This window comes from Nannobrachium achirus, assembly GCF_963921795.1.
Source record: "Nannobrachium achirus genome assembly, chromosome: 15".
Lineage (NCBI taxonomy): Eukaryota > Metazoa > Chordata > Actinopteri > Myctophiformes > Myctophidae > Nannobrachium > Nannobrachium achirus.
The window spans coordinates 26,471,979-26,487,406 of NC_137822.1; the positions used below are offsets into that span (position 1 = coordinate 26,471,979).

At 40.1% G+C, this 15,428-nt stretch overlaps 1 protein-coding gene across 1 annotated transcript in view; it reads right to left on the reverse strand.

The window, feature by feature from the left end:
- The window catches only part of LOC308300091 (protein unc-13 homolog B-like), a 107,431-nt gene that overhangs the window by 12,779 nt on the left and 79,224 nt on the right, over nt 1-15,428 (reverse strand). Inside the window, exons 23-32 of the mRNA XM_080743862.1 lie at nt 13,437-13,574; nt 12,251-12,381; nt 11,556-11,641; nt 11,085-11,211; nt 9,885-9,981; nt 9,332-9,475; nt 6,650-6,727; nt 6,409-6,486; nt 696-784; nt 124-270 (exon numbers count right to left, since the gene is read on the reverse strand). Of these exons, the coding sequence (XP_080599988.1) occupies nt 124-270; nt 696-784; nt 6,409-6,486; nt 6,650-6,727; nt 9,332-9,475; nt 9,885-9,981; nt 11,085-11,211; nt 11,556-11,641; nt 12,251-12,381; nt 13,437-13,574 (1,115 nt within the window). The remainder of the gene's footprint in view (nt 1-123; nt 271-695; nt 785-6,408; nt 6,487-6,649; nt 6,728-9,331; nt 9,476-9,884; nt 9,982-11,084; nt 11,212-11,555; nt 11,642-12,250; nt 12,382-13,436; nt 13,575-15,428) is intronic.

Here is a 15,428-nt window from a genome sequence, read left to right on the forward strand (position 1 = left end):
GGCGCCCCCGGCAACACAGGATTTTAGGGTTGTTTTACCATTGTGCTGCTCATTCTAATCCTGTGGCTAAATATAACACTAAAGGTATCATACTGAAAGTGTCCACTTTTCTTTTTTACTCACTTCCCGTCCAGGAAATCCATCAGTGGTCGGAGCATGTTGTCTGAATCCGCCTCCAGCTGGTTCTTGTTCTTGTCATTGACCGGTCCTTTGATCTGGTACAGCAGCGAGGCCATTTGTCTCATACAGTCGTTGATTCGGCTCTGGAAACTACAGCAGATGGAGAGAAGATAAAGATGTCAGTGCCGTGGTCCTCATAAATAAAATTTACCTTTTCAAAATGTTTCAAAAATAGCAGATCTACAAGCTCACAGACGCTTGTAGATGGACTATTTTCGAACAGCCGAAGTATGAAATATGTGTACGTGTGCGCTCGTGCGTGTGTGTGTATTTGAATGGGTTAGTGAAATGAGATGTTTGCCCGGGACCCAAACTAGTGAAAATAGCAGATCTACAAGCTCACAACGTGTCACTTCGAGCCGCATCGTTAGCTTGTAGATCGGCTTTTTTCACTAATTCTTAAGCATTTGTTTTCAAATTTTATGGAATTTCTTGGATTGTTCTTTAATTTATTCATGAAATCACATGTTGCATGTGTGCATAACATAACACTCAGAGAGGGAGAGAGAGATCACCTGTTTCCAAATGTAGTGCTGAGCTCATCCAGTACATTATTCAGCTTGACCTGCAGTGAATTCAGCACCTCACTGGCCTCAGTGTCCAGCTGCAGACAGAAACACACAAACAAGAGGCTGCATCAGAGTGGATCCTGATCATTAAAGGTCAAAGCAACAGGAGATTAACAATGTGAAGCCCTCTGATATAGGCTGTAAGATTACTATTATTGATTCATAATAAATAGCATAATTCGATAGTGCTGTTTGATACATAACCATTACCATGCAGAAGGGACATCCAGGGAAACTACCTTTTAGCCTAGTAAATAAAATGTCCATCCACAAAGAAGAACACATTTTAATTAATGACTCACTAAAGTCTCCCTTTTTACTCACTCTGTCAGTTGTTCTGCTAATTCATACGGTTACAATTCAAACCCCCTCCCCCACCTCCTCAAACACACACACACACACCGGGTTCTGACACAACGCAAAACATTATGTTTAAAAAAAAACATACTTAAAATTGTACACACACAAACACACTTAAACCAACCCACCTTTTCACCAGCAACCTCCGGCTTTCAGGGGGAGTACATTTAAAAATAGTTTAATATGATACAGTATAGAACATTTATGATAACAACACTAAAGGCTCAACAAAGGTGGTTTATGGGGGGCATTGTAAAACGCAAGGTCAGGATTCAGAATGGCACCTAATGCAATTAATGCAGGGCAATATTAGTTCAAAGTTCAAACATCACAATATCCATATGCTGTATCCTATATCATTGTGATCACACCTCTACATTTCCTTTCATCACATTCTCTCTTGCTGCATACTGAATGATACATGGAACAGAATACGCACACCTCAATAGCGACTTTTTGCGTCATAGGATTCATTATAATACATCTGCTCTTTTAGAAAGCAGATTATGGCATCAGCCCAACAACAAGTCAAACACCAGGTACTACTAGCCTCACCCAAACAATGCCTTGCTTGGGGCTAGTAAAATACATTGTTTGGCTCATTAAGTAAATGCTCCATTGAGGGGATTCCAGACGGTACGCGGTCACCGCCTGCTAGTAATTCATTTTCAATGAGAGGCGGGCGGCTATTTCGTCCGCGCAGCGAAGTTTAGAGGCGGCGAGGCGAGCGGGCGCAGTCCCGTGAAAATCCCCGCGAGCGTGCTCGTTTGTGCATGCGTACGCGGGCGGTGAGAGATGGATTGTGTTCATCTTTGTGAAATACCGCGCAGCGTTTACTCAAAGAGCAAGTGTGTTAGTGTATCACCGCGGCGCGGTCCTCGCAGATCCAAGCGGGAGCCCCGGCGGCAACCGCTGTCCGTCTGTAGAGCGCCTTGGACTTTTGATTCATAGAGTGTCAGTGCAGAGTACACGGTAAGGGTGTAAAGAAGCACGGAGAGAAGGTTCTGGTATAGCACAAAAGGAGAGCTTAAGGTTATGGAAAAGTTGGATATGTACGAATATGTTTTTTGTATTAGTCGGTGTGTAGTGTGTACAGTATATGTCGATGTGTTTAATAATAATATATTTTATTTATATTGCACTTTTCATTCACAGGGAGTGCCAAATAGCCAAAAGTGTCACGAGAGTGTGTGTGTGTGTGTGTGTGTGTGTGTGTGTGTGTGTGTGTGTGTGTGTGTGTGTGTGTGTGTGTGTGTTGGTATTATCTGCCTCTAGTTTAGTTACATTACCACCCTTCTGAATGAATTCACCCACTATTGGAGCAATCTACCTTTACTTACATCATTCACCATTATTGGAAAGTCATACCTTTTCCACTGATGCATCCATCTTTATGCAAAATACATGTTTTACGCAAAGACAGAAAAACAAAAAAACAAAAGCAAAACAATGATCATAAGCTGTCAAACAAATGATGATCTAAAAACTAAGAATGTCACGATGAAAAGGGTAAGAAAGAATCAAGTCCTAGGCGTGTATTTCATTTCTGATCTTTGCATCTCAACAACGTGAGGCAATTCAAAAGGTTGCTTTAAGAATAGCAGATGTTAGGGCTGCACAGTTGATGGAAAATTCTTAATGATTTTATGTTTCATAATTATGCAATTTTGAAACTTGGTCACAGATAAAACAAAAGGCAAGAAAGATATTCAAGTATGATACAAAACTTTACCAATAATCATGATCATTAATCATGATTATGATATCAAGCAAAAATAATCACAATTATAATTCTAGTCATAATCGTACAGCCCTAACAGATGTATGTGTTGCCTACTGCAAAACAACATGTGAGATAGATTTTGGAGAAAGACACTGATATCAAGCAACCCACCGTCTCCTTGTCTGTCTATTGAGAACAAGGGACAGGTAGAGAAAGAAAATGTAAATAAAAAAGGATAATGGAGATAGATTTTGGAGACAGACACTGATATCAAGCAACCCACCGTCTTCTTGTCTGTCTATTGAGAACAAGGGACAGGTAGAGAAAGAAAATGTAAATAAAAAAGGATAATGGTGAACGGAACATTTAAATATAATAAATATGTTTGGCACTGAGTGACAGCAACCTGTTTTAAATGTAAAGGATGGGGTAGGGTAAAAACAACAACAAGGTCAGTGTAGGCTTGAAATTCACCACACAAAAAGAAACGGAGGACAACAGAGGTAAATGTTCAAAAACACCAAACCTAATGGGGTCGAGTCGAGTCCCACTTTGAGACTGATGTTGAAAACAAGGAATATGTCTTTGCTACGGGAAGTTACTCTACGGGAAGATTGGGTCAGTGATGCAGAACAATGACAGGGTAGAACAGCGACGATGATGGGAAAACAACACGTTTGAGACACAAACCTTGACCTCTATTTTATCTCCTTCATCTACCACTTCCTCCTCTTCTTCCTCACCCTCCTCAAACTATTTTGAGTGAAGCACGTCAGAAAAGAAACACACACAAAATAAAACAAAACAAACATTTAACTAGGTAGTCCCGTGCCTACTGTGTGAACATATAATGAAATCCAACTGTATCATTGAAAACTAAATACATTCTGTAACTACTGTACATTTTCTTTGCCAAATTAGCAATATTGCATTATTCTATATTGAGAGATGTGGAATATGCAGCCATGTATCCAACATGTGTATGCATATCAACCACCTGCCATTCAAGCAGTGGTGGAAGAAGTACTCACATGTTATACTTAAGTAAAAGTTCAATACTGCAATGTATAAATAAAAGTCTGGAATTCAAAATGTACTTGAGTAAAAGTACAAAAGTATTGGTATCAACATGTAAAAGTACGCCTTAAAGTACAAAAAGTAAAAGTACTAAGTATGCAGAATGTGTCATTTCAAGTTTTCAAATGTGTGCAAATATTCTGAAAATAACAGAAAGCCATACCATTATTGTGATGTTTTATGAAAAACTTGAATATGAGACAAGAGCCACAAGACAGCCATTTCCATTTCAAAGCATAGTGGAAAAGAAATCCTCACAATTGAGAAGTTCATTAATAGTATATACCGGTACTCATATTTTATAAGATTGCATTGCACTCCAAAGGAACTACTACAAAACAGAATGTGGACACACACACACTCTTCCAATACCAGACGCTCAGATAGAAATTATACGGAAATTAAATCATTTATTCGTTGATGTCTGGCAATGCCGCTTACGTCATGAGCTACTGTACAGCTTACAAAAACAAATGAAACGGAAACGGCAGTGCAGGCAAGTATACAACTCCTGCTATCACTCATGCTCTGTGTCCATCTCTCTTTCACTCAGCTTTTTTCACAAGATGGTTTCCTGATCATTTTCACATCAACCATTCGACCTCTCTCTGCAACATTCTACAGGAGCTCATACCTCGCACCTCTTTCAACACAGAGTGATGATCTTACGACTTTCCAATGCCTAGCCAAGTTTTGAGAGTCCTAGCCCACTGATTATCAGTGTTTTCAGGATGAAAGTGATTAAAATGGGGACATATCGGCCGCACAATTGCCAATACAGACATCTTCACAAAAATCTAATAATGGCTAACACGTAGCCAAACTACAGTATATATCAGTTCAGCTCAATAGGTTTGATATGTGATGTAACATCTTCAAAAACATAGGACAGACGGTGACAGATGTGAAGAGCACCAACTTTTATGAAAGAGCATTTTGTTTGAGCTTGTTGAGCAGGTGGTCATACAGGCTTGCATCTCTCTCAATGCCAAGTCACTTCTAGTTCTAACCACCTCCAATCAAATCCAACAGACAAATACCTATTACCTATAGTGACAGAATACAGGAGGAGGAGAGGCTACCTAAGAGATGAAATTGGAGGAGGTGCAGAAAACACAATTCTATAGTGGGGAAGTCTATCCAAGGCAGGGCTGATCAACTAGATTTACAAAATAATCAACTAGCTCTATTAAGTGTATTTTAAATTGCAGCTCACTCATGTCCACAGTAATCAAAACCTATATGAAAATATGTTTTCTTGCTATACTTTTAAGTGAATACATCAATGATTCTGGAATGAGGGAGCTGTAATTTCAAACACATCTGACTGATTTCTATACCAACCGTAGACTTTGCCTCCTGGTCCTCTGGTCTGACCTTCTGTCCAAGCCATAAGGAGAGTGAGAATTCATCCCATATATTATTAATAGAAAATATGACTGCAACTAATAATAACTTTCTTGGAGGTTACTGTATTGATTACTTTTCCAATTACTCGAGGATTCGAGAAGCATGTTTAAATATATATCAACGACTCAAATAAAAATAGCTTATTTTTATTTTGTATAATAGATTAAATCAATTAGGTTGATTAAATGTTGCAGCCCTACTATCGACACTTTAAACTTTTGAGTCCTGTGATGGGATCTCATTGGAAACCCACCTCCTCTCCTTCCTCATCAGATTTCTCCCCCTGTTCCTCCTCCACCAGTGCATCGTCTCGCTTTGAATAGTGAAGTGAAACACGTTACTTGAGGTGCCCTTGAGGTAGGGTGACTACGTCTAATGGACACAATCTTGTACTGCATCTACATCGATCTATCCAACAATCTATCCATCTATCGTACATCTATAATTGTACATACCATTCTTTCCTCTGTGGCAATCTAATAAAGGCAGACATGAATACCAATTTGCATTATTCAGAAAGCAGATCAAATTCCTACTGGACAAATGAAGAACAAGTTCTACTCTCCTTTCGCCAAATATTTTATTTATTTAAAGTGGATTTTACTCTGCACTAGTCTCTTAAAATGTCAAATTCACTCAAATTCACGTAAATATGCCTTCCAAAAAGATTTGACTCCACAGAATGTATTCTTTAGTTTTGCTAGGCCATTTCTGGCAACTGCAGCAATGCATGCTGGGAATGTTTTTATTTAATACACGACTAATATATAAAAACTTGGATTAAAAACTCCAATCATCAAGATTAATCCATCTGTGAAAGAGACTAACACACTTCAATTACCCCAGCCCAACAAAGAAAATAGCCCTCGTTTCATTCAGCGCTCGTGTCTCTTGCCCTTCAGCTGCCAACACACACGAGAAATAGTTTCTCTCGTTTTCTTCAGCAGATATTTTTACGATTATTGAAGATGCAAGCTGCTGTCTTTTTTTTTCTATCTTTTTTTTTTGCTTCCATGTATAAATGGTTTTGTACAAATCAAGTTCATGTTTAGATTATCATTTTATTTGCTACATAATGGATCCACCAACCTGTTTGGCACCCATGGATTCAAACATCTTCTCCAGTTGAATTCTCAGCTGCTGCATGTTGTTCATCAGAACACAGGGCTACAACCAGACAGACAGGACAGATCAGGGTCAGAGGTAGAACCAGGTCATTGCCAAGCATGAGTTAGAACATACTGTACAAGGAAGTTAAACTAATGCACCAACACCAAGTACATGGACACAGGACTGACATTAATACCAATGATAATACATTCAAACTTACAATCTTCTCTTTGTCAATGTAAGAAGGGAAGTTCTTGGTCAAAATGGCACTGTATTGCAGAAGAACTTTGGCAATAGTCTGAGAAGATGAGAGGAAAAGGCATTAAAAGTAACATTGTTATGATACATTAACAGAGTATCTATATTATATATGGGCCTAGATCATTTCTTCAAAAATAATATCTCAACCCCTATATCCCACAATGTTTCATGGCACTTCAATTTTAGAAAGCAATGAATATTATCAGGGTACTACTATGAGTCAGAAGGCAGTTAGAACGTTTTACTAGGGATGCAGGATATTGAGACATCGGGCATAATTGTGACATCTGATACAACACACTTATAAACAATTATTGACAAATGTTATAGTGCATCCCTATAGTTTCCTACATTTATTATTATTTCAAAACATTTAAAAATGTCATGAATTAATCAAATAAAAAATCAAAGATATTGCATAAATTAGAAAAACAAAATGTTTAACAAGTAGTGAAAATAGCTAATCTACAAGTGCGAGCTTGTAGATTAGCTATTTTCACTAGTTTGGGTCCCGAGCAAAGGTCTAAAGCGCCTTTCAGACAGGGAACTATTAATGCAGGCGTTCTCACTTGGATCAGCGGGGAATATTTACTTATTTACTCAACTTCTCTGCACGTCCCACATAATCGCCCGCCTCTCATTGAAAATGAATTACTAGGCAGAATAGGTCTGAAAGGTGCTTAATTTTTGGGTCATGGGCTAAAGGTTCGGCAACCACTGCCCTAAACTATTCAAGACCTGCCTCTGTGGAAAGAAGATATTATGTCCCATCCAGCATTTCTACAGTATTTAATTTGGGATATATCAAATCCCTTTTAGAAAGAAATGTGACGGCACTACTGTCGCCATTTTACTGTGGAAGCTCTATAACAGGAGCAAAACAATTGTAAGATAAGACAAATACCTCATGGAAAAGCACCTGTCATTTTAGCCATATTTTATACTTTGACTATTCAGAAATAGCAGATCTACAAGCCCATAGCACGGCACAAAGTGAATGTTTGAATAGATTATTTTAAAGCGAACACACGCTTAAGTCAAATCTTTGCTTCTGGGGGTCCCTGGAACGAAATATTATGAGATGGGGGTCGGTGGCTAGATACACATAATTTTGGGGTCCTTGACATGAAAAGGTTTTTAGAACCACTGATATACAGTGCAACATAACGTTTTCAGAAAACAGTTACAGGATTTAGAAGACATTTAGTAGAATTGGCCTCAGGCCTTAATGGGTTAAAAGGGCAGAGCTATTTTCAGAGGGGAGTGCCACAGGCAGACATCAATCATTTGAAATTACATTTAGACATTTCAATTTCAAACTCAAACCATGTCTGTTCCCGGACCAAAATTATATTCAGGAACAGTCGATCATCAATCCTTCAATGCTGTGGTACTGCTGGTCGTCTGTACTACCAGGCATTTGCATTCCCTTCATCTTTGTCTTACTACTGTATCTGTCTAATCAGGGGTATCTTTATCAAGCTTGATGTCAAAGTCAGGGGCATCTTTATCAAGCTACAGTAGATGTCCAATCAAGGACATCTTTGTCATGCTAGCTGTCTACTCAGTCAGGGACTAGTTAGAACCCACTATACACCCAGTATAGAAGTTCAATAGTGGCACTGCAGTCGATATACAAGCTCACAGCATGTCACGTTGCGACATGTCGTGGGCTTGTAGATATAAAATAGGGGTCAAGTGTAAAACTGATTCTGATGGTATGTTAAAGGAGTCATCCAGACCAAAACACATATAGGGTTAAATCTGCCTTTTATCATACCCCTTCATACCTGCTTTAGTCGATTTTTTTCATAGCTGCCCCTGTTGCTAGATTTCGGCTGCCCCTGTTGCTAGATTTCGCAGGCTCTCTCATAACTAACACAGTGGATTGTCCTTAGGCTAGTGCGGTCATTTCCTGAGCTTCAAAGTTAGTATTTTTTTATTGGATTGTGTTTACACAACGTCCTGAGATCAACCAAACCGCTGTTTTGACCTCACAGGCACCCTTACTTGTCAAACGGCTTCTGCTCTGCACCAGAGCAGGGAGAGGAGAGGCTAGAAAGGGAGGGAGGGAGGTGTCTGTTTGACAAGTAAGGGTGCCTGTGAGGTCAAAACAGCGGTGTGGTTCGTCTCAGGACGTTGTGTAAACACAATCCAATAAAAAAATACTAACTTTGAAGCTCAAGAAATGACCGCACTAGCCTAAGGACAATCCACTGTGTTAGTTATGAGAGAGCCTGCGAAATCTAGCAACAGGGGCAGCCGAAATCTAGCAACAGGGGCAGCTATGAAAAAAATCGACTAAAGCAGGTATGAAGGGGTATGATAAAAGGCAGATTTAACCCTATATGTGTTTTGGTCTGGATGTCTCCTTTAACCAGTGTTCATTTTGACAGCAAACTCGGATTTAGTCTTAGTCTTTTGAATAACACACCATTTAGTTTTAGTGCTATTTTAGCAGTGAAATCTTATTCTTTTAGTCTTGGTCTTAGTCAACAAAAACACATTTTTGCAATATTAACTCATTTTGATGGGGATTCCCTGGAACCCCCTCAACGACCCCGGGGGGAGTTGAGGGGGTTCCTCAACGACCCCGGGGGGAGTTGAGGGCCACTGACTGGACTAATGAAGCAAGGCTTACCTTGGAGAACCGGCGACTGTAGTGAGCCATGACAGTGGGGTCAGGACACTCCAGTTTCTTGATGATCTCAAAGCTCTGGTTGAGCTGGGTGAAGATATCCACCACAGAACAAGAGAAGAGAGCATGCTCCGACGTCTGCAGGAACTGGAGGACAGAGGGAGAGAGGTCACAAACAGACAATTTAAATCTTGGGATTTGGCCTGAGCGAGAACCACTCACTTTTTGGAATAGACTATAGTTTTATTTTAGTTTTCATTTAGTTTTAGTCTCAGTTTTTCCAGATATTATGAGGAAAGCCTTGATTATATAGAAACTGAAAAAGGTATGATGAAAGAATGCATGACCTCAGAGATGAGATGATAATTGACAAACTAAAATGAAATGTATTTTACATGTGCATCTATTTAGTCTCAGACGTTTTTTTTTTATTAGTAGTTAGTTTGATTAACTGATCGATTAACAGTCCTAAAAATGTCTAAAAACAAACTTTGCTGTACATAATTTGGCCTTGTGACAACACGTGTAGACTGGGCATCAAATAATGAACTCTTACTCCATCTTTCTTGTCCCTCTCCAAGGCGCCCTGCATGAACTCCATGGAAACATCTTCATTCTCATCCAGCCACTGGAGCACAAAATGTAAGAACCACCTGCAACGGGACAAATAGGATACGGTAAGGTAGGAATAGGTAAGCCCATGTTCTTGGTTGGCAGTCCCGCATGAAGTGTTAATTGGCCAATCACAGCTTGCCATGTACGTTACAGTATGTCTACTGTACTGCCCCACAGTACATCTAAGACTGTAATATAATACATGAGTGGTCATTTCTGGGTCGGCAGTAGCTTAGTGGGTCTGTCTTGTAATCATAAGGTCATTGGTTCGTCTCCAGGCCCTGGTTTGCGTGTCAAAGTGTCCCTGAGCAACACTTAACCACTAACTCAGGGGTCTTCAACAGGGGGTCCTCAGAGTTACTACAGGGGGTCCTTCAAATCTTTGTGTGATAGAAACCTTTTTTTCTAATTTTTTTATATTAACCACTTGAACCCTAGCGTCCATATTCTGAGAACTTTAGCCAAAATTAGCAGATCTACAAGCTCACAACGCCTCGCACTGCGAGGCGTTGTGAGCTTGTAGATCGGCTATTTTCGGCAAAGAGGTTTGGTGTAGAGGGGAAAAAGAGCACACTAAGTACAGAGTGAAAGGTCAAGTTTATTAAGTATTGATGGTTCAAGTGGTTACATATCTGATAACACAAATTGACATTGTGCTGTCAAACGATGAAACTATATGGAATCTGGGGGTCCCTGCTTCATCTCTCTCTCAGCTAAGGGGTCCTTGGCCTGAAAACATTGAAGACCCCTGCCCTCACTTTTCTGCATTCACCCAGCAGCTGGCTTACTCCCTGATGAGCACTCGGTGGGAAGCAGTTAGGGGTTAAGTGTCTTGCCCAAGGACACCTCAGCACAGACCAGGCCTGGCAGGGGCCAAATGAGGACCTTTCTGATTCCCAGACGGCCTTTCTACCCCTTCAGCTAAAGCCACCCCACAGCAGACAGTCATGTGTGTTGCTGTGCACCTGCACTGTACAGTATACCCAAGTCAAAATCCTGAAAATGTGCTGTTAGGTCTTCTCTTTTTTTGCCTGAGGAAGACCTAAAAGGGTCGAAACTTTGAGACAAATTACGTTTTCTGAGCTTAAAAACAGCATACAATGCCTACTATATAAACATTTATGAAGTCATGGAGACTCACGAGGGATAGTCGGGGATGACATCCTTAAAGTTTGGCAGGTCCTTGACATATTCATTGTGGAGCCACTTCACCTTGAAGTGTAGGTTCATGTAGTCAGCACTCTTGCAGAGCCTTTGCTTCTCATGTTCTGTTAGAAAACACGTGTGTGAGTGTTAAATGTGTAATGACAGAACAAATCAGAGAGAGAGGAGAGAGAGAGATAGAGAGAAAGAGAGAGAGAGAGAGAGAGAGAGAGAGGATCCATGATGTCATTCATACTAGGTTGGCTGTCGATGTAATGTAAAGTAATGGACTTGTATACACACACACACACACACACACACACACACACACACACACACACACACACACACACACACACACACACACACACACACACACACACACACACTTGTAGATTCAAAAGAGACAAAGAGATAGACTACTACATAACTACATTTATTTAGTATCTATTGCCTCAGAAAGACTCACCTTCCATGGCATATTTCATGTCCTGAGCAAAAAGATTCCACATCGACTCAGCAGACACCTTCCCTACGTTTAATTCTTGCGGAAACCTGTTGAGGGGAAACAATGACAATTCCATTTCATATCACACACCAATTCAGAAACGACAACGTTATAAAAAGAAATTGCCCCGTAATAAACCAGTCATAGCAGATTATCATAGATCAGGGGTGGGCAACTTTGATGATGGCGAGGGCCATTATATTTCCACCTTCACTCCAGAGGGCCACATTGCATATTGATACATCCTACTTTGTCACTTTCTAGTATCTCATACAAAAGAAGCAAAAATAGTAGATCTACAAGCTCAAAACGCATCGCATATTTTTGCTTCTTTTGAATTGGAATCCTGAATTTGTTTTTGTTATTTTTGAATTGGAATCCCGAAATGTAATTTTTTTTGTAATGTAAAAATTGGACAAAAGAAATACATTTTAATACACTAGTCATTAAGCTATGAATATAGACAGAATTAAAGCAGGTCATGTTTGGAATTATAACAGCTGAAATCAATAATATATCAGTATTCCAGTATTAACCTGCGGGCCGCATTAAGTGAAGGTGGGGGCCGCATGTGGCCCCCGGGTCGCCAGTTGCCCATGTATGTCATATATTTGTGTAAAGTGTAAAGCGTTTGGGGGCGTAGCTGATTTACTAACTGGTTCAGCACAGGAGTGTAGGAGTTCCTGTCTTCCTCGATGATGGAGACGATGAGCGTGATGAGCTTGGGCCAGAAGTCCAGGTTATTGACGCTTGGTCCCTGCTCTTCCAGTGGGAGTTCCTCCTTGTTCTGCATTAGAAACCCAAGAGTCAGCAGTGGTGGAAAAAGTACTCACATTCTTTACTCAAGTAAAAGTATCAATGCTCTGTCCAGAATTCAAAATGTACTTGCACTTAAAGTACCAAAAGGGAAAGTACTTATTGTGCAGGAATGTTCCATTTGGGTTTTCAAATGTATACAAATCTTCTGAAAATAGCCGATCTACAAGCTCACAATGCGTCGCATCGCGAGCTTGTAAATCGGCTATTTTCAGATGGCCAAGGCTGAAGTGGTTAATGTACGTTGTTACTTTTAATCAATCTACAAAGTAATTAGTAACTTCAAATAAATGTAATGGAGTAAAAGTATGAGATGTAGTGTAGTAGAAGTGAAAGTATTGGAAATTGGAAATACTCAAGTAAAGTAAAAATAACTAAAAATGTTACTTAAGTACAGTTATACTTCAGGCTAACAGTCAGGCTAATTTATAGATTGCTTCAGACATCAACATCCGGTCAGCTGTTTAGGCGCTCAGTGGTCATACTGTATACCAGGGTTCCCCAATTAGTTTTCCCCAAGGGCCGAATTATGTCTAGGTACCAAGCCGAGGGCCACAACATTGCAGGGGGCGACGGTGGCGTTCCCGCTACGCCAGCTACAGTTCAGATATCGTCGTTGTCGGGTGAAAATCTTGTATGTCCAAAACAGTTCGTTTTGCATTTATTATTTAAAAAATGATTTAAACTAGTGAAAACAGCTGATCTACAAGCACACAACGCCTCGCACCGCAAGGAGTTGTGTGCTTGCCGATCTGCTGTTTTCACTACTTTTGTGCGACGGCCTTGTATGATGAAGCAGGGCTTTACTTTGGGAAAGAACGAACTAATTTGGAGATACGAGGTTTCCCCCCGACAACAACAATATACTAGTGTTGTTGCTGCTCTTATACCACCATTATTACTGGGGTTGGTGGGGGCCAGACAGTAGCCCCCTGCGGGCCGCAAATGGCCCGCGGGCCGCCTATCGGGGAACCCTGCTGTATACACACATTCACCATGTAATATAACTCTCCTGATAAGACTCACATGGTCCAAGGGAGGGTACTGTCTGCTGTAGAGCTCATAGCAGTTGTTGAAGATGTACTCATAGGTGGAGTTGAGACATGCTTTCACACAGTCCCTCACTACTTGGCTGGCTCTGGGTGGAGACTGTAATTCCTGGACCTGAACACCAGAGGGAGACGGTTACCACTGAGAATACCAACAAATGTCACAGCATTTAAAAAGAAAATACATCACAAGGAGTTTGCTCAGAATGTACCAGTGAGGTTAGTTTTTGTCTAAGTAAGATCTTCACATATTCTGTGTTGTATTTGTCAACTTAAATAGCAAACCAACCCCAGTCAATTTCCTTGTATAATGTACATATCCAACAAAACTGATTCTTACTGCAATGCCCTTCTTTTGTATAGAAACTCTGAATGAGGTATTTTTACTGTCAGACGTTACTTATACTACCTACTGTTATTTTGACTGATATTTTGTAAATAAATACATAAAAAATGTAATAGAGAGAAAGAAAGAAAGAAAGAAAGAAAGAAAGAAAGAAAGAAAGAAAAAGAGAGAGACAGAGACAGAGAGAGAGAGAGAGAGAGAGAGAGAGAGAGAGAGAGAGACAGAGACAGAGAGAGATAGAAAGAAGAAGTACAAAATCTTTAAGTCAAATAAATGTTTTGGGTCGAAACAAAAAGTAAATAGTTAAAAGATTAAAGCTCTATATTCTGATAGGAATCATCATTATAGTGTTGGTTCAGTAACAGGTCACTCCCCAGAAAATACATTTGCAGGTGGTCCACCAATTTAATCTAATCAGGAGAGAGAATCCATATTCCAGTTCCAATTTTGTCTGCCAATGTTTTGGTTTCATCACTTCCATTTTCACTTGTTAATCTTGTATGCTTTAGGAATTCTCTATACACAGGGTTCCCACACATTTATTTATTTCCAAAACTTTTCCAGAATATTTAACCCAATTTCCAGGACAATATAACAATAATTCAGCTCAATAACAAGTCACTTACTCCTATGCACAGTGCCCAAAGACAGGTAGTGTATGCCAGTGGTTCTCAACCTTTTCAGGCCGTGACCCCCGAAATCATATTTGAACTGGGGACTCCCCACCCTGACGAGCACTAAGAGTTGAGGAATTTTGTATAACACGGTTTTATTGTGAAAATAGCCGATCTACATGCTCACATGCTCACAACGCCTCGCAAATGTGAGCATGTAGATCGGCTATTTTCACAATTTCTGCCTCTAATATTTGACAATTTGGCCAAAGTTTAATTTGTCATTTCAGAGGTATTAACAAAATGAATAACCAAAGACAATGCATAGCTATTTTTTCCAGGACCTTCCAGGACCCTTGATCAATTCCAAAACCTTTCCAGTACTGGAAAAATATTTTTCTAATTTCAAAATATTTTCAGGAATTTCATGACCGTGGGAACCCTGAATACACCTAACCTGCCCGGCTTCCCTCCCCGAACACGCACTGCGACTCCCGACAAAAGCCGGATGCACCACGGTGGATTCGAACCCACAACCTCTGTGGTGGTGGGCATTACGTAGAGCTATTTTAACACTTGCTTTAGCAGAAAAATATCATACTGGGGAATATTGTGCTATCTACTGCAATATACAGTACTAGTCAAAACAACCCTCACCCAACCCTACCCCTATCTATACCATCTCTTCAACCCTGACGAGGGTTTCCCCAAACCTGTTCCTCTGAGATCTTTGTACTGTTGCTTTATTTCTTTACCGCAAGCATGCACCTGTTATCTTTATCATGACTAGAAAAATAATCAGGGTGGTTTACTGGTGCACCCCAGGGACCCATTAACCCATTTAGGCCTAGAATTATTGAATGCTTTAACCAGTGAAAATAGCAGATATACAAGCTCACAGCGCGGCACCGAGTGCCGCGCCGCGAGCTTGTAGATCTGCTATTTTTGAAAAAGTCGTGAAAATGTGTGCAAATCTTTGAATATATGTATTTTCAAAGCGAACGTTTGT